The 26,049-nt window shown below is 45.5% G+C and overlaps 1 protein-coding gene across 8 annotated transcripts in view; it reads right to left on the bottom strand.

The window, feature by feature from the left end:
* BRD8 (bromodomain containing 8) overlaps window positions 1-26,049 on the bottom strand; it is a 333,693-nt gene that overhangs the window by 71,964 nt on the left and 235,680 nt on the right. For 7 of the 8 annotated variants that reach the window (XM_063927892.1, XM_063927886.1, XM_063927887.1 and 4 more), the window contains 2 exons: window positions 1,118-1,302; window positions 659-748 (listed from right to left, as the gene is read on the bottom strand). In XM_063927892.1, the coding sequence (XP_063783962.1) occupies window positions 659-748; window positions 1,118-1,302 (275 nt within the window). Of the gene's footprint in view, window positions 1-658; window positions 749-1,117; window positions 1,303-16,818; window positions 16,876-26,049 lie in introns of those variants that run through there. The other variant, XM_063927893.1, reaches the window with a different exon arrangement.

Raw genomic sequence — 26,049 nt, 5'->3', positions numbered from 1 at the left:
GGTTGCTCATGATAAGCCGGCAGGCTGTACTTAATACAGATTTCTGTTCATCTGTTCTGTTATTGAAGCTCGAAAAGAAATCTGTGTTAAATTGAGCTTTCTGCTCTATAGCGGCCACAGAGAGCGATTAACTCAGAGCTCTGAGTACTTATCCCAGAATCTATGGGTTAATGCATGTTAACATTGAAAGGAGAAGAGCTTGTAATTGAATAGCACTGGGTATGAAGGTCCGACTTCACAACACTTTTCCGTGCACAGTAAATTAACAAGGCTAATTGAATCCGGCCATAGATCTTGATGGGTTGTCAATTATTAAGTGCTATCACCGCATTGAAATATTTTAATAAACTGGTTGTCTACCTTTGGACAACGCTTTCAATTTAGGTACATAGCTATTAATCTCATTAGTAGTGGGCTACCAGTTACTAGAATGCACCAACAGGTCTGGTAAAACTGACAGCATGGAGAGTAAAGAGCAATCCTTGCAGCAGACCCCATCCTATCATGGTTTTCTATGCCAGAAGACTGGAAGTTCTACACATTCAAGCACATTTTTATTGTTGGTGCTGTAAAAGCAATACTGTGGTCCTAACTGGAACTGACCCTACTGGCATGTTGAGTAAATCTAGCCAACAATCCCTGTGTACTCATAACAAACCTGTGAGTAGCTATCATTTTCCAGACAGATGTAAGCATCTTTTTTATGGTGATGTGGTCTTGATGGGATTCTCTAGTGTGAAAAACCAGTCTGAAAAAAGTAGAGACACGTATGACTACATATACACTTTCCAAATACGTATGTATGGATATAGTGGGCTCTCTGTATACAGTTTAGCATTTTGATAGTTATATCTCTACTTGGATTGCTTTTGGAGGTCCAACATACTGTAGCATATCCCAGGTAAAATGGCCATCAAAGTGGAAAAAGTTCCAACTTTCTCTTACTACAGTGTACTGCAGTTCCAGGATGTCCTATCCATGCAGCGACGTCTACTTTGTTCTAATGGGGGAGGGGTACCAAAGTCATGCTATTAGTGAAGGGGAAAGGAGATGCTGTATAAAACTTCTCTCAACATGGACATCCACTCTAAAGTAGCAGAAGCTGAAAGACACTCACACTTCAAGCAATGATGGGCTTTTGGGTATAATATTTTCAGTCCTCTCACAAATGGAGACTTCACTCTCAATTTGCATCACATGAGAACTGGGATAAAGGACTGATTCACAAAGCTGTGATGAATAATCCTTGGCCAACTGTAGAGGGTCAACACATTGTTCTACTATCACCTCCTCATACAAGTCCTGAAAGATAAATCATGATTTAAATCATAAGACTGTAAAGTTGGAAACTGGGTGTTCATATATTTGTGTATTCCAGGGCTGGATTAAGCCTTGGGGGAGCCTGGTGCATTTAAGACAGGGGGGGCCCCGGTGGAGGGTGTATATTAGATTGTGCATACCTCTCAACATGACCCATTCTGGGAGGGACAAAATGCTCTCTACCTGGACTTCCCTTTTTTTTTTTTAAACAAAATTTTTTACAGTCATAATTTAGAGGGAAGTCCAGGTCGAGGGCATTTTGTCCCTCCTGGAATGAGATGTATGGATTGTGTATATTAAATATAAACCAATGGTGTACATTAAATACAATGGTGTACATTAAATTTAAACTAATAGTTTAATAAGGCCTGGGTACTGTTTATATCTCCACCTAATAGAGATACAAATATTTTATAATGTTTTCCTGTAGTGGAACAAAGACAACTTAAACAACCTTAAAATACACATAAAAAAATAAAATCTATAATTTATCTTGCAAAATGCAGTAGCAGCAGCCTCTGTACTACTAACACACTGGGACAGGACTCAGGAGGACTCTCTGTGGGTCTCTCTATAGACGTGAACGCTCTCATTAGATAACAGGTTACACAAGACCCTGACACCCAGGCGGGAGGAGGAGAAGCTAGGATCCCTGGGTCACTTACAGCTCTCTCCCCTCTGCTATCTCTCTTCTGGTCAGGAAGCTCCCTCGGCATCTCATGAAAGCGGATACTCCTGTGTCTCTGCCTGCAATGCATACTGTCCTGCTCACATCCTGGCAGCCTGGTTCTGCTGCTGCAGAAGTGGGAGAGCTAGTGATGTTAGTGTGCTCTGGCTGGGGGGGCCCCTTGACAGAGGGGAGCCTGGGGTACAGTACGTCCTGCATCCCCCCTTAATCTGGCTATGTTGTATTCATATTTTCAGGTTACAGGTACAGATGGTTTAGGCACTGTGTGAGTGACATCATTTCAGAATGCGTTAGTGGCAGAGGCGTATCTAGCACGGGGCGAGCAGGGCACGTGCCCTGGGCGCCGTGGCAGCCCCAACAGAAGGGAGCGCCACCGGCACCTGCACGGTCCGCTCGCCCCATGCGACAGGGATTCCGCCGGCGCTACCTGCGGCGCTCTCCGTCTCCCCGGCTGCTGTGCCTGTCACACTGGACAGGCAGCGGCAGCCAGGAGCCTCCCCCTACAAAGTGTACAGTGCACGACCACGGGGATGCGCGGTCTCAGAAGTGCAGGTGAGCGCCGAGCGGGGTTTATACTTTCCTGTCGGGAGAGAAGAGGGGAGGGGGGTGTGGGACAGTGTGTGTGTGTTAATTGTGTGTGTGGGACAGTGTGCGTGTGTGTTAACAGTGTGTGTGTGGGGGACAGTTTGAGTGTGTGCGGGACAGTGTGTGTGTGTGTGTGTGTGTGTGTGTGTGGGACAGTGTGCGTGTGTGTTAATTGTGTGTGTGTGGGACAGTGTGCGCGTGTGTTAATTGTGTGTGTGTGTGGGACAGTGTGCGTGTGTGTTAATTGTGTGTGTTGTGAATACAAAATTGCATTCTAACAAATATTTAAATGCCCACTCTAATATATATTGTAAACGCCTGCACCTCTTATTACCATGTGCCATGAATGTGTGCTATACATAGCAAAACACTGCATCCCATAAGAGAAAACAATACACCCACACATTATCTGAGTTCCAAAGCTCATTGATGTATATATTTGTTATTAAAAGGATATGGATTCAATATATTACAATGTACAGTATACCTATAGTTACATGGTTACAACTCATACAGTAAGCAGTTAATACATACAGTTACAGGCCAGTGACACAATTACCATATCTTTCTCATATAAATTTGTCCCTCCATATCACTCTCTCTCTCTGTAAAATCATGCAGGAACTGGGCAGACAGCATCTCCATCATCGTCTGAGACAAAACAGCAACTAACTCCTGTGTGATCAGCAATGTGTTATCTAGTTTGGGGGAGGGAACTTTCTCATTCATGATGAGTCACTGTTCTGTTCGTATGCTAAACAGGTTCAGCCTTGAAGACATCAAAAGGGGCTGGCCTGAGCTTCCTGTCCACTATCCTAATAAGAGTGATTTTAGCTTTCATACATTTAATCATAACTATTTGTTGCAATGTCCTACAACTTAATAACAAGTATCAAATGAATCTACACATTAATCTGGTTGCTTTAATACCAAATATGACAGGTGTATCTGGCTTAGTTCCCATAATACACATACATGACATTACTCCTTTATATCATTTTAAATCATTATGATGTCTGGCGCTTGATATTATAATAATTATGTACTGTATGAAATAAGTGTTGAATCCATCTCTGTGGCATGTCCGTGTAAATGCGTGTGTTACCATATATTGCTGTGCTCGCTGCGCGTATTTGCAAGTATAGTGACTTATAATGTGTAGAGTTTGTATGTTCTTTCTATGTAATATTTTTGACTTCGACAGTCCACCCTTTGGCAGCAAACAATAACTGCCATCAAGACACTTGCTAGACACTTGACTATATTTGGGGAAGACAGGGAGGAGGACGAGACATCCTCTATATGCACTTGGCGGTCACGGGACCACTGGTTGGGTGTGGGACAACATTCAACCTATAGAGTATGCTGGGACAGTGCTTTGGCCTATAATGTCTGATTTGTGATGAACATTTCACACATACATGTACCTACGTCTTTGTACACTGATGTTTGGATTCGATTGAGGTTCTGCTGGGTAGATGAAGACACAAACAAATCGTGACAGTGACATATAAAATTTTCATGATCTACATATTCCTATCACTTTCTGAACATTGTTTCCATTTCTGGAACGTATGCTAGGTTTGTTTAATCATTGAACAAGGGTTATAAGTAGTGTCCTTACTAAATAACATAAACCTTCGGAGTTCGGGGAGAGCCACTCATAAACCTTTCTTCCACATATATTAATGAGCTCTTTATCTGCAATGTGTGAATAGCCATTGTCTGATTGTTCCCGATTACCTCCGAACTCCATAACTACTAGACCTTTGCTTTTTCTCTGAGTTTAACAAACTGATCGGCTAATCCTGGGATCCTATAAGGAAATCACTCCTTCCTCCAGAACCAGTTCCAGTCCAACACTCGACTCCTCATAAAAAAAAAAACTCGCAAAAATAGAATATCCTGAAAAGAAAATGTTTGTCAGCGGGAAAGAGAGAAAAGAGAAATAGAACAAAACAACTCTTGTTCATAACAAATCAATTACAATGACTGGTCTTTCTGCAATCCTTTAGTACGCTCAGGTAGTGCTCAACAGTGCCGCCTCTCAGTCTTCACGGAACAGTCTCTGGTGATACTTTTGCGATCTCACTCCATTTACGAGTTCCTTCCGGACTACCGACTTTCCTGCAATAAGAATCGTGGACCTAAGTCTCTCTCTCGGCTACTTTCACTGGGATAGTGCTGTCAACAAAAACTTGGTAGGGTCCTTCCCACCTGTCTATTAGGCAACCTGAGAGTAAGAACAATCACACAGTCTCTTGGTTCACAATCAAGACAGTTAATATTTGGCATACCAGCAATCAACAGTTTTAAGTTCTTTTGTCAAGTTCTCAAATGCTGGCTCATCTCGATAAAGTACTGTACTGTCACCTCATTGGTGTATTTCTGATCATTGTGCGGATCAATCATGACATGAGGTTGTCTTCCAAAAACAAAACAAAAACACAAATACCAAAACAAAAACAAATTTCGAAGAGGGTGATTCGTTGAGTGAAGATCTGGGAGTGGTTCCGATGCTACATAATACTAGTGGCAGTATCTATGATCACAATGGTACAATTTCAAGCTTTGCTCCTACTTCTAGGGGTACCATTATCTACACACAAATTTCTGCGCAATTTTTCTTTGCGGTAAACACAGCAGCATTCATGGGGGCAGGAAATGCCTCTACCCAGTTTGAGAAAACATCAGTGCACACCAATACATAACAATAATTCCTAAAGGGTGTTAACTGTATGAAGTCGATTTGTATTTCCTGAAAAGATCCGTCTGCAGGAGGGATATGGGATGGCTCTGTTGGTATTGCCTTACCAATATTCTTCCTCAAGCAAGTAAGACAGGTCATTGCTCTGTTACCTGCATGAGAATAGAATCCTGGCGCACACCAGTAGGCTCTCATCAGCCTGCACATACCCTCTTTACCTAGATGAGTCAGACCGTGTGCCACCTCAGCTAGACTTGGAAGGTATGCTCTGGGGGCTACTGGCTTACCGTGTCCACTTGTCCACAGTCCTGAGGACTCCTGGCCATACCCCTTTGTCCTCCAGACTGCCTTTTCCTGTAGGGAACACAAATTTTTCATTTTAATTTACTATCGTGTGTTTGCAATGTAGAGTACCATGAGCATAACTAAAAAAAAAAAAAATATCTAGAGGAGAGAAAGAAGAAGAAAATGAAAAAGAAAATGTACGGTTTGCCATTCACCAACAGGCATATCAGTGTCTATACAAAATTTCCCTTCACCAGTATTCTCATCCTTCCTCCACCCTTTGTGCATGACAAGGCACACTGCAGTAATACTGGTGTTATCCTGTTGGAATATACTGGGTTTGGGCAGAACTCTGAAGGACCTAGGCATGTGGAGTTTGAACTGTACTTGGGTCCATGTATTGTACCACCCTGTGTGAAAGCAAAAGATGAAGAGGAAACTGTAGAGAAACAGAACAGAGGTTGGTGACAGATGAGTTTGTAGAGGTGGAGAAGATTTTATAAAATTTTGACAACTGGATTGGGCACTACGGGGAAGTGATTCTCTACTTGGTCTACTCCCCTTAAAAATATTCTGTGTTTATCGTATTGCTATTGGGACTATCCCAGCCATCAATCCAGTGTCCTGTCCATCCTAAGTTCATAGGGAGCCCGGTATCTGTGAGATAGTTTCCTCTACCTGTCATGGACATGAATCTAGAACCATGAAATGTAACATTAGTCTTCGTGGGTGTCTAACATACTTTGTACTTCCTGAGCGGGAGCACAGTATATGTATATCATATCTAACAAAATTAAGTTAATCAGGGGCCATTTCTGCTAGGAAAAAGAAGCAAACGTTTAGAGGCCCCATCTTAACCCCAGCAAGTTTTGTTAAAGGGTAATGTTGCATTTATTTTGTTCTTCCCAGTAGCCGAATCTGTGTTTTCTATATGGCTTATGATTCCTTACTATATGTCCCTTGGTCCCATCTATGTGTTTAATAATGTGGCTTCTGTTTTCTGTCTAGGGGGTCTATATTGACTATGTGTTCTACTACTCCTACAATCTCTGGCAAAATGCCCTTCCTTCCTACAAGTGTAACATATAATTGACCATTAGGGATCTGGGGTTTGGACTGATGGGTCTTTCCTGTATGTGCCAGTATACTTACCGTCCTCAACCTCTCCACCTGTTGTTCTCTGCGCCTAGCAGTATTCTTGTGATGTTCAATAGCACACTTTCTAAGATTAGCTACTGTGACCTTTCCAATTTTGCAAAGAAGTCTGCACCCTGACCCTCAATGCCTTATTGAGCCCGTCCATTAGCACAGAGACAGCCTCCTCCCATTTGCCAAATTAGTGTTTACCAGTGATCTTATTCCAGATGGAGAGTTTTCTATTACTGCAAAAGACAATTAAAAAAAAAAAATTTGACAAGCTTCTAGGTCATGCGAAGTATTCATTCAATCCTTCTCATCCCGTATTAAGTCCATGGTACATGGTCCAACAAACATTTCCGAGCTCATCTTGACTAGGGGCATTACTAGGAATGAATACTTCTTATTATGGTAACTGAAAGAAATACCCGGGGGTTACCTTGTCTCTGTCTGCTTTCCTACTGGCAAATACTAATGTGCGGACAGGTTTTTCTCCATTTCTGAAGTTAATTTCTTGATTTTTGTTTTATTTTTGGGTTTTACTATATATGTACACGAATGATACCATACTTAACTGTTCCACTGGTCTCAGCCACTTCCCCCACAGGCTACTGCTCTTCTTTTAACAGTTGGATACTCCTCTGGGTACATGAGAAATGGCTGAAAACAATCAGGTCACCTTCTCCTCCTAAATAAAACTTCAACATTCATTAGTACATATATAGGTTACAGTCATATTTTCCATATTTTTATTATTTTCTATAGTTTGTATGCTGGCCGTAACTGCTTCCACATCTACATATGGCGGTGTACTTGCATTCTCTTTTTTTTTTTCTTTTTTCTTCCTACTTGTTTATTGTTGCTACAAGTTCAAACAGTTCTTATAGTTCCATTCTTGTCTTATATGACTTTGGTTATACATACCACCTGCAATACCTTAGGATCAAACTCACCAACCCCTCTTGCTGCCACAGGTTTAAATAATTTGTATGTCTGACCCATATATTTAAGGGTTCCATAAGCCAATCATAGCAGGCGTTTCTGCACGCTTCTTAATCGTCAACACCGGTGCACTGGCGGGTTGCCATGGTAACCGGAAGTGTGTCCATATCACTTCCGCCCGCTCGTGTATGTGGTCGTCGTCATGGAAACCCAACGCTCCGGCTCGTGCGCTCCGGGACTGGCGTCCTCGCTGTTGTCTCCATAGTAACTGGACGGGCGGGCGCCTCCTCGTCATGGAAACCCGACGCTCCGGCTCGTGCGCTCCGGGGCTGGCGTCCTCGCTGTTATCTCCATAGTTACTGGACGCGCGATCGCCTCCTCATTAGAAATCTGTCTCTAGCTGGCGTTGTCTCTCTATGGCAACTTAAAGTCACCGCCGGCAAATGGGGAAATACATCTGAGAACATTCTGAATATAATAGATCAAGTCCAATGACTTTAAATAGTATATCAAGGTTGTTAAAATCTAGAAATACAAAATAAAACATGTAAGCTAAATAAAATCACATGAACCATTTCAATTCGAAATCATTATTGAGGCCCATAGGGTGCAGGGTATTAAATTCATAGATAAAATGCATTTCACTTTTGGCTAAAAGGGTATTAATATCCCGCTGACGTGGCCCACATTTCACCACTTTAATGGCCCCAAATCTGACAATACCCCCTGTAGAGCTCTTGTGATAATTTTTAAAATGATTAGAAAGAGCATGGGACTCTAGACTTTTCTTTATATTCCTACAGTGTTCGCTTAGACGGATTTTTAAAGGTCTTGTGGTGCGGCCAATGTAAAATAAATGACACCTGCATTCTATAAAATATACGACATTTTTTACATTACAAGTAATAAAATCCCTAATTTTCACACTATTGCCATTGATGCAGACTGACTCAATTTTTTTTGTTCCATCGCTAGGTACCTCCCGACAGCAGATACACATCCCGCAGCGATGAAAACCCTGCGTTAAAATCCTTCCCTCTCTTTTCTTTGGTGGTATATAGCTATTAACTAAGGAGGTTTTTAGATTGGGAGCCCTTTTATAAATAAATAAAGGGCGATCAGGTAATACATCTCCTAATATCGGGTCTTTTTTCAAAATTTTCCAATTAAATTACTGTACGACACATGTGCTCTCCTCTATCCTCTATTCACATATGCTGCATCTAAACTATTCATGCTGTGAGGAGAAGGTGTGAGCTTTTGGAGGTTGGACACTGCGCTCTAGAAGAAAAGGGTTGTATACGCTATTATCATTGTTTATGCACCCCCAGATATTACTGCTGTCATACATTGTTTGTCCTAGGCGCCTGGTGGGACCCGTGGTCATAATTTTTTTTTTTGTGTGTAAATTTAGAGTAACCTGCTTTTGAAATTGGATAGTTATGTGCTATTGTATTAAATGTCTACTATCCCACCTTAATTGAACAAATATCATGTGCTTTAATTATGCGCACGCAACCGTGCGTATCCCTATGCCACGTGTGCGGCCTTGCGCCACGTGCACGTTTTTTGTACGCTGTCCTCACGTTCCGTACCACGTGTACCAATGTGCGTATGCAATAAAACAAATCACACAACTCTATAAATGTGAGCAATACTAACTATAATCGCTCACTTAACACAACACCCAGTTTTTTTTCTTCTAAACAACCAGGCCAGAACTGCGTTTGTGTCTTTACACTTACTTCCTTAAATACTGTTATTTCAAATTTACCTATATAGCAACAAAAGTATCCGATTTCACACAGATCTATAATAACTTGAATAATCTATCATTTAAATGATATGATTCAGATTGGATAGCTATCTTGCAGAACATACACTGATATAAATATACACATAATTATAATAATATTATATATATGTATCATTCACTAGCCTTCTATGCGACACCTTACCTCTTATTTGTATATCAAAGCTATTTGCTTTTCACTGCTAAAAAAAAGCAGTTACACAGGTTAATTTGCATTTCAATGGCTATCCTCCCTAGTAAGCACATTCTACAAGTCTTGGAAGGAAGAAAAAAAAAAAAAGCCTTTCTTTCCTTTTTCTGTGTGCAATTTCTTACACCAAGCCAAGCATTTATCTCACCATTTAATCTCACTAGGCCCAATTGAAACTATTTGTAATTGACTATGGCATGGGTTAAATAAATGCATTGGTAACTCATAAATGGTGCTTGATGTGACAAAGGAAACTGATTGTTCTGAGCAGGCTGAAAATCAGCTATTTAGAAAGTGACCTTCCTAAAATGGCCACTGCTCCTCCCCCTTCCACATCCATGAGGTTTACACAAGATGGTGGGCAGGCCATGTGGTTAGTCCAAAATGGAGGACAGACCATGCGGCTCCCTTTGTCACAAAGAAATCACACATTATACAAGCACCAGAAGTTATTTTAGGCCTGAGTTTAAAAAAAAAAACTATATCAAGGCTATGCAGCAACTTTTAAATGTACTTTTAAATCTACTTAACAGATAAACAATCCAATCTGAATCAAACACAATATGATTTATTTGAACTCTGTTTTGCAACAATAAAAATACATCTTAAATATTATGAGAAACACTTTGTCCCTTGAATTTCCATATCATTGGCTTACTGATAACACAACAGAACACATGGATATGATTTTTTCAGCATCAGGATGCGTCCACCACAAGCTGATCGACCACAGCATCGCGTTTATAATGTACAGTGCATCATTAAGACCATGATATCCCGGACGAGCACCCATCTGTGAATACCAAATTGCTTTCTAACAAATATTTAAATGTATATTGTAAACGCCTGCACCTCTTATTACCATGTGCCATGAATGTGCGCTATACATAGCAAAACACTGCATCCCATTAGAGAAAACAATACACCCACACATCATCTGAGTTCCAAAGCTCATTGATGTATATATTTGTTATTAAAAAGATATGGATTCAATATATTACAATGTACAGTATACCTATAGTTACATGGTTACAACTCATACAGTAAGCAGTTAATACATAGTTACAGGCCAGCGATACAATTACCATATCTTTCTCATTGGACTTGATCTATTATATTCAGAATGTTCTCAGATGTATTTTCTCATATAAATTTGTCCCTCCATATCACTCTCTCTCTCTCTGTAAAATCATGCAGGAACTGGGCAGACAGCATCTCCATCATCGTCTGAGACAAAACAGCAACTAACTCCTGTGTGATCAGCAATGTGTTATCTAGTTTGGGGGAGGGAACTTTCTCATTCATGATGAGTCACTGTTCTGTTCGTATGCTAAACAGGTTCAGCCTTGAAGACATCAAAAGGGGCTGGCCTGAGCTTCCTGTCCACTATCCTAATAAGAGTGATTTTAGCTTTCATATATTTAATCATAACTATTTGTTGCAATGTCCTACAACTTAATAACAAGTATCAAATGAATCTACACATTAATCTGGTTGCTTTAATACCAAATATGACAGGTGTACCTGGCTTCGTTCCCATAATACACATACATGACATTACTCCTTTATATAATTTTAAATCATTATGATGACTGGCGCTTGATATTATTATAATTATGTACTGTATGAAATAAGTGTCAAATCCATCTCTGTGGCATGTCCGTGTAAATGCGTGTGTTACCATATATTGCTATGTTCGCTGCGCGTATTTGCAAGTATAGCGACTTATAATGTGTAGAGTTTGTATGTTCTTTCTATGTAATATTTTTGACTTCGACAGTGTGTGTGTGTGCGTGTGTGTGGGACAGTGTGTGAATTGTGTGTGGGACAGTGCGTGTGTGTTAATTGTATGTGTGGGACAGTGTGAGTGTGTGTTAATTGTGTGTGTGTGGCAGAGACGTGCAGTCAGGGGAGGCAGTGCCTCCCATGTGATTAAAATAATATAAAGAAGATACTTATATGACACATATTCTGTGTCAGAAGTATCTTCTTTATTTAATTCTAATAATTTTTCTACCTTAAATGTGTATGGGAGGCACTGATAGCGGGATAGAGCGGGGGGCAGGGCCAAGCACTGGGCTGTAAAAGCCCATTAAAACAGATGGGGAAAGCGGCACTGAAACAAGTGCCTCACTGACAAGGCACCACCCCCATGTCAGCGAGGCACCTGTGATTGGACAGCGGATCCAGTGCTGGATCTGCTTGTCCAATCACCCACACGCGGCGCTGGAGGAGACGGGTCCCGGCGGTGAGTGGCGTCTGCAGTGTGCGCCCCGTCCCCCTACTCCTCACCCGCTGACAGGAGCGGTGTTGTGCGGCTCTCCTCCGCCAGCTCCGTCCTCCCGCTGACAGGAGCAGCGGTGTGCGGCTCTCCCCCTCCTCCGCTGGCTCCGTCCTCCCGGCGTAGCCCTGTAGTGTGTGCGGCTCTCCCCAGCAGCAGCAGGTTAGTCTCTCTCCTCCTGTGGATTGAAGTTTGTAAGTATAATTTTCATTTTTACAGGTGCCCCTATTGGATTCTACTGGACAAGTGGACGTGGCCAGCTTGGGATGTAGGTAAGTAATCTGTCTCTCATTTTTACAGGTATCCCTATTGGATTCTACTGGACAAGTGGACGTGACCGGCGTGGGATATAGGTGAGTATGTGTGAGTGTGTGTGTTTTAATACATTTTTACTGTCACGGTGTGTGAGTTGTGTTTTTATTTGGGTATTTTTTCTGTTGTAGAACTACAGGTACCAGCAGGCCCGTTATTTCCCTGCATGCTGGTACTTGAGGTTCTCCAAGTATCAGCAAGCGGGAGAGGCTTGCTGTGCCTTGTAGTTCCACAACAAAAAACAATATTCTTTTTTTTACACACATGGCTATCAGCCTCCCATCCACCGCCAGCGGATGGGGGGGGGGGGGGGGCAGCCTCGGGCTTCACCCCTGGCCCTTGGGTGCCTGGAGGAGGGGGGGGTGACCCCTTGATTTAAGGGGTCCCCACTCCTCCAGGGAACCCCGTCCAGTGGTGACTAGTTGGGGGGGGGGGGGGGGGGGTAATGCCACGGCCGCAGGTACCTACATAAATGTGTCCCCCGGTTGTGGCATTATGTCCCTGGCTAGTGGAGCCCGGTGCTGGTTTTAAAAATACGGGGGACCCCTACATCTTTTGTCCCCCGTATTTTTGGAACCAGGACCGGACTAAGAGCCCGGTGCTGGTTGTCTAAATACGGGGAACCCCTGTCCAATTTCTTCCCAGTATTTAAACAACCAGGACCGGCTCAAAGAGCCCGAGGCTGGTTATACTTAGGATGGGGGACCTCACGCATTATTTTTTTTTTACATTTTTTTTACCCATTCAGACCCTTCTCCATTAAGTTAATGGAAGCCCTGGACAACAAAATTGCATTCATGTCCTCCTCCAACTCCCTTCCCAGTCCCAAACACTAAATATTATTTTTTTCTATAAAAATGTACAATATATCACAAGTATGAAGAGCAGGCAGGCAGCGGGCATTGGCGGCATCGGACTGAGATGCAAATTAGTGGCGGAGGGCTGGGTCAGTTGATGGTGGGCGAGTTTGTAAGCCATTGGTGGTGGCAGCGGGCATTGGTTCAGAGGCAGTAGCGGGCATTGGCTCGGTGGCGGCAGGGGTCATCGGCAGGATTCGGCAGACATTATGGCTGTAGTGCCTCACCGCACGCCACTGACCTCACCGCACGCCACTGGTGTGTGGGAGTGTGCGTGTGTGTTAAGTTTGTAAGCCATTGGTGGTGGCAGCGGGCATTGGGTCAGAGGCAGTAGCGGGCATTGGCTTGGTGGCGGTAGGAGTCATCGGCAGGATTCGGCGGACATTATGGCTGTAGTGCCTCACCAGCCACTGACCTCACCGCAAGCCACTGGTGTGTGGGACAGTGTGCGTGTGTGTTAATTGTGTGTGTGTGGGACAGTGTGTGTGTACATTTTTGCAGTCCAGTGTGTGTGGGGGATGTGAAAGTATGAGAATGTGTGTGTAGTCTGAGTGGGTGTGTGTGGGGTTTGGGGGTGGCCAGTCTGTGTGTGTGTGTGTAAGGGGGTGGGGCAGTCTGTGTGTGTGGGCGGGATGTACTAATGACCATTTACCGAAGAGGGATGTGTATTAAACCACGGGCACGGAGATGCCTCTCTCACTCACCATCCAGCCGGGTGGGCGAGCCGGGCAGGTGGAAAGCTTGCAGCTGGGGCAGCATGCCGGATATCAGCAGCCGAGGGTGGGGGCTGTAAGGCACGTGCGATGCGGCGCGGAGCCCAAAGCCGGAGATCGGCAGCATGTTGACCGGCAACAAGCAGCTTCTGCTTCCGCATTCAACATGCTGCCGATCTCCGGCTTTGGGCTACGCAGGGTTCGGGGGATGGGTGTCCTCTGCCGGTGTACTGCAGCTCTGGGGGTGCGGGCTCCGGAGGCTTTCAGCACTGTTGAATATCCAGCTCAAGTATGTACAGCCTGCACCCTCGGCTGCTGATATCCGGCATGCTGTTGCTGGCTGTCCCCCCGCCTGGCTCGGCCACACAGCTGTATGGTGAGAAGGGCATCTCAGTTCCCGAGGTTTAACACATATGCCTCAGTAAATGGCCTCTCCGGTAAACGATACTAATGCTTACCGTGGCAGCAACAGCGGGGAGGACGGCGCACATCGGGATCCTGCAGCAGGAGAAAAGAACCCCTTCGGAGCGCAGCAGACCACACTGAAAAGGGTGCATACCCGGTGCGGTGCTCTGCATCCCGGGTGGTGCCGAAGATGTGGAGTGTCGGAGGTGGCAGAAGCGCCGCAGCTTGGGGTGAGAAACCGCTGCAGCCCTTCCGCTGCTAAACTCTGCAATTAGTCCATTAAGAGGGTGGGCTCCCCTCACCATAGTGCCCCACAGGCCTTGTTAATTCTGGGGGTAGGATCCCCTCACTCTATAATGTGAATTTTGGCTCATATCATGTGCTGTAACGTGAATTTTGGCTCATACTGTGTGCTATAATGTGAATTTCGGCTCACACCGTGTGGGGTAATGTGAATTTCGGCTCATACCGTGTGGTGTAATGTGAATTTCGGCTCATACCGTGTGGGGTATTGTGAATTTTGGCTCATACCTTGTGCTGTAATGTGAATTTCGGCTCATACCTTGTGCTGTAATGTGAATTTCGGCTCATACCGTGTGGGGTAATGTGAATTTTGGCTCATACCATGTGGCGTAATGTGAATTATGGCTCATACCGTGTGCTATAATGTGAATTTCGGCTCATACTGTGCGCTATAATGTGAATTTCGGCTCATACCATGTGGGGTAAGGTGAATTTCGGCTCATACTGTGTGCTATAATGTGAATTTCGGCTCATACCGTGTGGGGTAATGTGAATTTTGGCTCATACTGTGTGCTATAATGTGAATTTCAGCTCATACCGTGTGGGGTAATGTCAATTTCAGCTCATACCGTGTGCTATAATGTGAAAGGGGCACCAGTACTAGATAGTATAAGGGGTCCTACTACACTGAAGGACACGCCCCTTTTGAGTGACCGCGCCCCTTTTCCAGAGCGTGCATAATTGCTATCTGCACTCTTTCATTCCCCCTTCAAAAATTCAACTTCGACCACTGCACCTACATCTATACATACACACCCTGACATCTTTATATACAGTGACACCGGTGGCGTCTGCACATACTTTCCTTTTGTATTTTTTTATTTTTATTTTATTATTATTTTTATTTATTTATTTTTTTGGGGGGGCGCCATTATTGATCTTGCCCTGGGCTCCAAAAACCCTAGCTACGCCTCTGGTTAGTGGATAGTGGTGGACTGTGATTATCCAGAAGCAAGTACATTCTTTGGAACCAGTGGGCAGTGGAGGATCTGTTTTCTGGGACTGTGTTTAGTGGGAGTTCACTGTTGAAAGGCTGTTTGTAATTTTTCTTTAAATCTCTACTGCAGTAACACCTGCTTTTGGAGGATTTTATACTTGATATTAAGGTTAATGCACTTTAAGGAGCATTTTAATTTTACATTGAAATTGGATGTCCAATAAAGAGTGGAATCGAAGAGTGGGGATACAACAGTATTTGAGATATGTAAATACAGGTTGAGTCTCCCTTATCCAAAATGCTTGGGACTAGAGGTATTTTGGATATCGGATTATTCTGTATTTTGGAATAATTGCATACCATAATGAGATATCATGGTGATGGGACCTAAATCTAAGCACAGAAGGCATTTATGTTACATATACACCTTATACACACAGCCTGAAGGTCATTTTAGCCAATATTTTTTATAAGTTTGTACATTAAACAAAGTGTGTCTACATTCACACAATTCATTTATGTTTCATATACACCTTATACACACAGCCTGAAGGTTATTTAATACAATATTTTTAATAACTTTGTGTATTAAACAAAGTTTGTGTACATTGAGTCATCAAAAAACAAAGGTTTCACTATCTCACTCTCACTCAAAAAAGTCCGTATTTCGGAATATTCCGTATTTCGGAATATTTGGATATGGGATACTCAACCTGTATACAAGGAATTTAATTGTGAGCAGATCTAAGAGCATTTTACATTCATCTGCTTTACATTCTAGACATGTGCATTTGTTTTCCTTTGAGTGTGATTGTATAATTTGCATGAAGAATACTTTAAGTCTAGATACCATTGTAGACTTTAATCAGGGCAAAATTATGGACCACGTATGCCTTCATCATAAAAATGATGAAGGGCCTAATGGTAGAAGTGGTGGAGGAGTGACATGTGCTGTGGGGTGTGGCCAGTACCATGTGAGCGTGTGAACACCACACCACATGTTCTCACACTCGGTCCACAGGACCCCGAACAATTCATGTTTTCCAAGTCTCCTCACAGAATCACAAGTGAAATACTTAGCTCACCTGTGGACCTTTTAAAACGTTGGAGAAAAAAAAAATTGCTGATGCACACTCTAAGCACTAAGAACACATACAGTATAGTAAAAATAATTTTTAGAAATCCTCACTTAGAACACATACAGTATAGTAAAAATAATTTTTATAAATCCTCACAATTAACAAGGAGTATAAGTGAAGTTCTTGCGCACATTTACGCAAATATGTGGGCCTATCCACCGCAACCAGGTGACTTCATTAGATGAGAAAACATATGGATGCAAGTTCCGGCCATGCGAGTTACGGGAATGCGAGAAACGTGAGTTTGCATGTTCTTGCACCCTATTAAGGTAAAAAAATATAAGAGTTTATCGCTAAACTTACACTATTTTACAAATCGCACCCTATTACATCTAACCCTTGGGGCCAAATGTAATAAGGTCAGAGTTTATTGTACAGGACAATACTTACGCTGGTCCTGGTCATCTGTGTAGAGCAGCGGTGGCCAACCCACGGCTTTCATCCGCCGCATGCTGCTCGGCCGGCTCCTGGCCACCGCTGCCCCCAGCCCCAGACACACGGACGCCTCTCCGGCAGCGGTGTCTAGCTTTAATTCGGCGCCGGCCCGTGAGCCAATCAGAGCTCGCGGACCGGCAGCTAAGGCTCCTGATTGGCTGCCGGACCGCGAGCTTTGATTGGCTCACGAACCGGCACCTAATACAAGGGAGAGACCGCCGCCAGAGAGAGCAGAAGCAACGCGGTGAGCGGGGAGGGGAGCAGAACGGAAGGGAGCGGGCGGGGGCTGGTGAACACTGTGGGGACATGTGTATATGTACTGGGAGCATAGCAGGCTCTGGGGGCATAGCAGGCAGTGGGGGCATATCTGGCACTGGGGGCATATCTGGCACTGGGGGCACATCAGGCACTGTGGGGACATGTGTATCTGCACTGGGGCATAGCAGGCACTGGGGGCATAGCAGGCACTGTGGGAACATGTGTATCTGCACTGGGGGCATATCTGGCACTGGGGCATAGCAGGCACTGGGAGCATAGCAGGCACTGGGGGCATAGCAGGCACTGGGGGCATAGCAGGCACTGTGGGAACATGTGTATCTGCACTGGGGCATAGCAGGCACTGGGAGCATAGAAGGCACTAGGAGCATAGCAGGCACTGTGGGGACATGTGTATCTGCACTGGGGGCATATCTGGCACTGGGGCATAGCAGACACTGGGAGCATATCTGGCACTGGGAGCATAGCAGGCACTGTGGGAACATGTGTATCTGCACTGGGAGCATAGCAGGCACTGGGGGCATAGCAGGCACTGGGGGGACATGTGTATCTTGTACTGGGGCATATCTGGCACTGGGGGCATAGTAGGCACTGTGGGGACATGTGTATCTGCACTGGGGGCATATCTGGCACTGGGGGCATAGCAGGCACTGTGGGGACATGTGTATCTTGTACTGGGGGCATATCTGGCACTGTGGGGACATGTGTATCTACACTGGGGGCATATTTGGCAATGGAGTATAGCAGGCACTGGGGGCATAACAGGCACTGTGGGGACATGTGTATCTGGCACTGGGGGCATAGCAGGCACTGTGGGGACATGTGTATCTGCACTGGGGGCATAGCAGGCACTGGGGGCATATCTGGCACTGTGGGGACATGTGTATCTGGCACCGTGGGGCATAGCTGGCACTGTGGGGACATATGTATCTGGCACTGGGGGCATATATGTATCTGGCACTGGGGACATATATGTATCTGGCACTGTGGGGGCATATATGTATCTGGCACTGTGGGGGCACCCATTTTTTGGCGTTTTTATATGTATGTGGCACTGTACTGGGGCATTATATGTATCTGGCACTGTACAACATGACGAAAAACAGTGTTATGATATGAGGTCATACTTCTACAAACGAAAGGTGTGCACACAAAAATGGGGTGTGGCTTTGTGACAACTAGACCACGCCCTCATATTTGCGCATGCGCCTTCGGCGCACGCATGATAGTGGCTCTTGCCTACAGATCTTTTCTGGCTCTTTGTCTCTGACCAGTTGGCCACCCCTGGTGTAGAAGACGTGTATGTGTTAAAACATACACCTCGTGTCTTGGTTCGGGTCTCGGGTTTGTTATTGTTTTAACCTCTGGGATGCCTACTTGGAATGAAGAGGATGTGATCTACACTAGGAAAATGTGAATATGGATTTATAATTTTTTTTACAGGTATCATGGATGCTACTGGACAAGAAGACCGAATGGTTACCGGGAGTGTAGGTAAGTATGTGTTAGAGTGGGTCTGTAATGGTGTTTATTAAAGTTTTACTTCACAATGTATGTCTTGTGTTTATATTTCCTTTACACGGGGACTATAGGTACCTGTGGGCCCTTAATGCCCCGCATGCTGGCACTTGTGGTTCTCCAAGTACCAGTATGAAGGAAAGGCTTGCTGGCACCTGTAAAAAAAAGATTTTACTCACCGGTAAATCTATTTCTCGTAGTCCGTAGTGGATGCTGGGGACTCCGTAAGGACCATGGGGAATAGACGGGCTCCGCAGGAGACTGGGCACTCTAAGAAAGAATTAGGACTACTGGTGTGCAATGGCTCTTCCCTCTATGCCCCTCCTCCAGACCTCAGTTAAGGAAACTGTGCCCGGAAGAGCTGACATTACAAGGAAAGGATTTTGGAATCCAGGGTAAGACTCATACCAGCCACACCAATCACACCGTATAACTTGTGATAACATACCCAGTTAACAGTATGAACAACAACAGAGCATCAACCAAACGGATGCCAACATAACATAACCCTTTATTAAGCAATAACCATATACAAGTATTGCAGAAGAAGTCCGCACTTGGGACGGGCGCCCAGCATCCACTACAGACTACGAGAAATAGATTTACCGGTGAGTAAAATCTTATTTTCTCTAACGTCCTAGTGGATGCTGGGGACTCCGTAAGGACCATGGGGATTATACCAAAGCTCCCAAACGGGCGGGAGAGTGCGGATGACTCTGCAGCACCGAATGAGCAAACACAAGGTCCTCCTCAGCCAGGGTATCAAACTTGTAGAATTTTGCAAAAGTGTTTGAACCCGACCAAGTAGCTGCTCGGCAAAGCTGTAATGCCGAGACCCCTCGGGCAGCCGCCCAAGAAGAGCCCACCTTTCTTGTGGAATGGGCTTTTACTGATTTTGGATGCGGCAATCCAGTCGCAGAATGAGCCTGCTAAATCGTGTTACAGCGAGCAATAGTTTGCTTTGAAGCAGGAGCACCCAGCTTGTTGGGTGCATACAGGATAAACAGTGACTCAGTTTTCCTGACTCCAGCCGTTCTGGCTACATAAATCTTCAAAGCCCTGACTACATCAAGTAACTTGGAATCCTCCAAGTCACGAGTAGCCGCAGGCACCACAATAGGTTGGTTCAAATGAAAAGATGACACCACCTTCGGCAGAAATTGCGGACGAGTCTGTAATTCTGCCCTGTCCATATGAAAAACCAGATAGGAGCTTTTACATGACAAAGCCGCCAATTCTGACACACGCCTAGCCGAAGCTAAGGCCAATAGCATGACCACTTTCCACGTGTGTAAGTGGCTCAAACCAGTGAGATTTCAGCATACTCAACACCACGTTAAGATCCCAAGGTGCCACTGGTGGCACAAAAGGGGGCTGAATATGCAGCACTCCCTTTACAAACGTCTGAACCTCAGGAAGTGAAGCCAGTTCCTTTTGAAAGAAAATGGATAGGGCCGAAATCTGGACCTTTATGGACCCTACTTTTAAGCCCATAGTCACTCCTGACTGTAGGAAGTGCAGGAACCGGCCCAGCTGGAATTCCTCTGTAGGGGCCTTCCTGGCCTCACACCAAGCAACATATTTTCGCCATATACGGTGATAATGTTTTGCTGTCACGTCCTTCCTAGCCTTTATCAGCGTAGGAATAACTTCATCCGGAATGCCTTTTTCCGCTAAGATCTGGCGTTCAACCGCCATGCCGTCAAACGCAGCCGCGGTAAGTCTTGGAACAGACAGGGCCCCTGTTGCAACAGATCCTGTCTGAGAGGCAGAGGCCATGGGTCCTCTGTGAGCATTTCTTGCAGTTCCGGGTACCAGGTCCTTCTTGGCCAATCCGGAACAATGAGTATTGTGCTCACTCCTCTTTTTCTTACGATTCTCAGCACCTTGGGTATGAGAGGAAGAGGAGGAAACACATAGACTGACTGGAACACCCACGGTGTTACTAGTGCGTCCACAGCTATCGCCTGAGGGTCTCTTGACCTGGCGCAATACCTTTGTAGCTTTTTGTTGAGGCGGGATGCCATCATGTCCACCTGTGGCAGTTCCCATCGATTTGTAATCTGTGTGAAGACTTCTTGATGAAGTCCCCACTCTCCCGGGTGGAGGTCGTGCCTGCTGAGGAAGTCTGCTTCCCATTTGTCCACTCCCGGAATGTACACTGCTGACAGTGCTTGCACGTGATTCTCCGCCCAATGAAGAATTCTGGTGGCTTCCGATATCGCCACCCTGCTTCTTGTGCCGCCCTGGCGGTTTACATGAGCCACTGCGGTGATGTTGTCTGACTGAATCAGCACCGGTTGGTTGCGAAGCAGAGGCTCCGCTTGACGCAGGGCGTTGTATATGGCCCTTAGTTCCAGGATATTGATGTGCAGACAAGTCTCCTGACTTGCCCACAGCCCTTGGAAGTTTCTTCCCTGAGTGACTGCCCCCCATCCTCGGAGGCTTGCATCCGTGGTCACCAGGACCCAGTCTTGTATGCCGAACCTGCGGCCCTCGAGAAGGTGAGCACTCTGCAGCCACCACAGAAGAGACACCCTGGCCCTGGGGGATAGGGTGATCAGCCGATGTATCTGAAGATGCGATCCGGACCACTTGTCCAACAGGTCCCACTGAAAATTCCACGCATGGAACCTGCCGAAGGGAATGGCTTCGTATGACGCCACCATCTTTCCCAGGACTCGTGTGCATTGATGCACCGACACCTGTTTTGGTTTTAAGAGGTCTCTGACCAGAGTCACGAGCTCCTGAGCCTTCTCCGCCGGGAGAAACACCTTCTTCTGGTCCGTGTCCAGAATCATGCCCAGGAAGGGCAGACGGGTCGTAGGAATCAGCTGTGACTTTGGAATATTAAGAATCCAGCCGTGCTGTTGCAACACTTCCTGAGAGTGTGCTACGCTGATCAGCAACTGCTCCCTGGACCTCGCCTTTATGAGGAGATTGTCCAAGTATGGGATAATTGTGACTCCTTGCTTTCGTTGGAGCACCATCATTTCCGCCATTACCTTGGTAAATATTCTCGGTGCCGTGGACAGACCAAACGGCAACGTCTGGAATTGGTAATGACAGTCCTGTACCACAAATCTGATGAGGTGGATAAATGGGGACATGCAGGTAAGCATCCTTTATGTCCAGAGACACCATAAAATCCCCCTCTTCCAGGCTTGCAATGACCGCTCTGAGCGATTCCATCTTGAACTTGAACCTTTTCAGGTAAATGTTCAGGGACTTTAAATTCAATATGGGTCTGACCGAACCGTCCGGTTTCGGTACCACAAACATTGTGGATTAGTAACCCCTTCCCTGTTGAAGGAGGGGAACCTTCACCACCACCTGCTGGAGATATAATTTGTGAATTGCCGCTAACACTACCTCCCTTTCTATGGGGGAAGCTGGCAGGGCCGATTTGAGGTTACGGTGAGGGGGCATCACTTCGAATTCCAGCTTGTATCCCTGAGACACAATCTGTATAGCCCAGGGATCCACCTGTGAGCGAACCCACTGGTGGCTGAAATTTCGGAGACGCGCCCCCACCGCTCCCGGCTCCACCTGTGGAGCCCCAGCGTCATGCGGTGGATTTAGTGGAAGCCGGGGAGGACTTCTGTTCCTGGGAACTAGCTGTATTGTGCAGCTTCTTTCCTCTACCCCTGCCTCTGGCAAGAAAGGACACACCTCTGACTTTCTTGCCTTTTTGTGATCGAAAGCACTGCATTTGGTAATACGGTGCTTTCTTAGGCTGTGAGGGAATATATGGCAAAAAATTTGACTTCCCAGCCGTAGCTGTGGAAACTAGGTCCGAGAGACCGTCCCCAAACAATTCCTCACCCTTATAAGGTAAAACCTCCATGTGCTTTTTTGAGTCGGCATCACCTGTCCATTGCCGAGTCCACAGGACCCTCCTGGCAGAAATCGACATTGCATTTATTCTAGAGCCTATTAGGCAAATGTCCCTCTGGTCATCCCTCATATATAGGACAGCGTCTTTTATATGCCTTAGGGTCAGTAAAATAGTATCCTTGTCCAAGGTATCCAGTTCCTCAGACAGAGTATCTGTCCATGCCGCTACAGCACTACACATCCAGGCTGACGCAATTGCCGGCCTCAGTAGAGTACCTGAATGTGTATAAACAGACTTCAGGATACCTTCCTGCTTCCTATCCGCAGGATCCTTTAGGGAGGCCGTATCCTGTGACGGCAGGGCCACCTTCTTAGATAAGCGTGTCAAAGCTTTGTCTACCCTAGGGGATGACTACCAGCGTAACCTGTCCGTTGGCGGGAAAGGATACGCCATAAGTAACAGTTTGAGAATCTGCACTTTCCTATCAGGAGAATCCCAAGCTTTTTCACATAACTCATTTAACTCATGTGAAGGGGGAAAAGTCACTTCTTGCCTTTTTTCCCCAAACATATAAACCCTCTTGTCAGGGACAGGGTTTACCTCTGAAATGTGCAATACATCCTTCATTGCTATAATCATGTAGCGGATGGCTTTAGCCATTTTAGGCTGCAACTTTGCATCATCGCCATCGACACTGTAGTCAGAATCCGTGTCGATATCTGTGTCAACAATTTGGGATAGTGGGCGCTTCTGAGACCCTGACGGCCTCTGCGCTGTAGGATCAGGCATGGGTTGAGACCCTGACTGTCCCAAGGCTTCAGCTTTATCCAACCTTTTATGCAAGGAGTTTACATTATCATTTAACACCTTCCACATATCCATCCAATCAGGTGTCGGCGCCGTCGGCGGAGACCCCACATTCATCTGCACCTGCTCTGCTTCCACATAGCCTTCCTCGTCAAACATGTCGACACAATCGTACCGACACACCACACACACAGGGGATGCTCTATTTGAGGACAGAATCCCCACAAGGCCTTTTGGAGAGACAGAGAGAGAGTATGCCAGCACACACCCCAGCGCTATATAACCCAGGAATTACACAGTAACTTAGTGTTTACCCAGTAGCTGCTGTATTTGTGATTATTGCGCTAAATTTATGTGCCCCCCCTCTCTTTTTACCCTCTTTCTACCGTGAGTCTGCAGGGGAGAGCCTGGGGAGCTTCCTCTCAGCGGAGCTGTGGAGAGAAAATGGCGCTGGTGAGTGCTGAGGAAGAAGCCCCGCCCCCTCAGCGGCGGGCTTCTGTCCCGCTATTTTGTGTAAAAATAATGGCGGGGGCTCATGCATATATACAGTGCCCAGCTGTATATATGCCCTATTTGCTAGGAGGTACTCAATTGCTGCCCAGGGCGCCCCCCCCCCCCTGCACCCTACAGTGACCGGAGTGTGTGGTGCAGTGAGCTGCAGTGCTGTGCGCTACCTCATATGAAGACAGGAGTCTTCTGCCGCCGATTTTGACGTCTTCTAGCTTCACCCGCCGGCTTCTGTCTTCTGGCTCTGCGAGGGGGACGGCGGCGCGGCTCCGGGAACGGACGACCAAGGTTAAGTTCCTGTGTTCGATCCCTCTGGAGCTAATGGTGTCCAGTAGCCTAAGAAGCGCAACCTAGCCGCAGTTAGTAGGTTTGCTTCTCTCCCCTCAGTCCCACGTAGCAGAGAGTCTGTTGCCAGCAGAAGCTCTCTGAAAATAAAAAAACCTAACTAAAATACTTTCTTATTAGCAAGCTCAGGAGAGCTCACTAAAATGCACCCAGCTCCATCCGGGCACAGATTCTAACTGAGGTCTGGAGGAGGGGTATAGAGGGAGAAGCCAGTGCACACCAGTAGTCCTAATTCTTTCTTAGAGTGCCCAGTCTCCTGCGGAGCCCGTCTATTCCCCATGGTCCTTACGGAGTCCCCAGCATCCACTAGGACATTAGAGAAAAACTATTATTTTTAGAAACTGCTTGAAAGCTATTAACCCAGCACTCATAGTCCAGGCGTGTCTGGGATCGGCACGGGCTTCAACCCTGTCTTTGGGTGCCTGAAGGGAGACCCCTTAAGAGAGGGGGTGGGTCCCACCAATCCCCCAGGAATCAGCCCCTAAACTGTCGGTAATCTATTTAGATAATACTCTAGCTTATGCCTGAATATACTTTATGGACACAGTGGAGCATATGGACGTATGAATTTAGGAACAAATAGTTAATTCTAAAATATGGCCACAAAAACATATATTATAGGCCAGTGGTTAACAAAATCTGTCCTAAAGGCACCCTAATAGTCCAGATTTTAAGGATATCCAAGGTGGAGCACAGAGGGTGAAATAAAATTGACTGAAGTACTACTTAAGAGACCTGTGGCAAGCATGGTTACCCTAAAAGATGGAATATTTGGGTGCCTTGGGGACTGCGTTTGGGAACCTCTACTATAGGCAATGAGGACAGCACAATTAGCTTTAGAGGTAAGTCTGCATTCAGTCAGTCAGACACAGCTATCTAGTGCTGGCAATTGCCATCAACATACAGCTGGGTACACACACCCAATTCTTATCCAATCCATCCTCTGACCTACCAGTTGGCCAGACATTGGTAGAGTGTCTATGCTCACACAACCTTAGGTTTAAACCAAACCTGGTTACCTGGTCTTGTCAAAAGATTTTTTTAAACCAGCTGAAATATCAGGAGACCCGATTGCCAATCACTCAAACAATATTGAAGGGTATATGGTCCTGTGATCAGTTTGTCCAATTCTCCCAATTCATATATGGAAGTCGGTCTGCCAAAGATTGGAAGAGTGTACGGTTACACAATCCTTTCAGCAGAATTGGACAGGTGTGTACGCATAGATTGTATGTTGTATCTGAAACCTAGGTCTCCAGTAGGATTGTGTCAGCAGTCTGGTCTGGGGTTGGATGTCTGGAGGATTGCAGTCAGTGGGCTCATCCATTGGCAAGTGGAGCTGTATGGGTGTAAACTTATCCAGATCCGCTGATTTAGCATTCAAAACGTAATTTTTATTTGCAGAAGCCAGGAGTATACCAAACACTTCACTAGAGATCTTCTCAAACAACTATGTTGTGACACCTTGCATAGTGATTTATAGGTTGGCAGATTATGAATGGTCAGTATCTGCAAATAAATGCACTAAAAATAAGATTTTAAACCTACCGGTAAATCTTTTTCTCGTAGTCCGTAGAGGATGCTGGGGACTCTGTAAGGACCATGGGGATAGACGGGCTCCGCAGGAGACATGGGCACTTTAAGAAAGAACTTTAGGTATGGGTGTGCACTGGCTCCTCCCTCTATGCCCCTCCTCCAGACCTCAGTTA

This window comes from Pseudophryne corroboree, chromosome 6 (genome assembly GCF_028390025.1).
Source record: "Pseudophryne corroboree isolate aPseCor3 chromosome 6, aPseCor3.hap2, whole genome shotgun sequence".
NCBI classification, from domain to species: Eukaryota; Metazoa; Chordata; class Amphibia; order Anura; family Myobatrachidae; genus Pseudophryne; species Pseudophryne corroboree.
The sequence above is the reverse complement of the archived record's forward strand: the minus strand, read 5'-3'. Positions and strand labels throughout refer to the sequence as shown.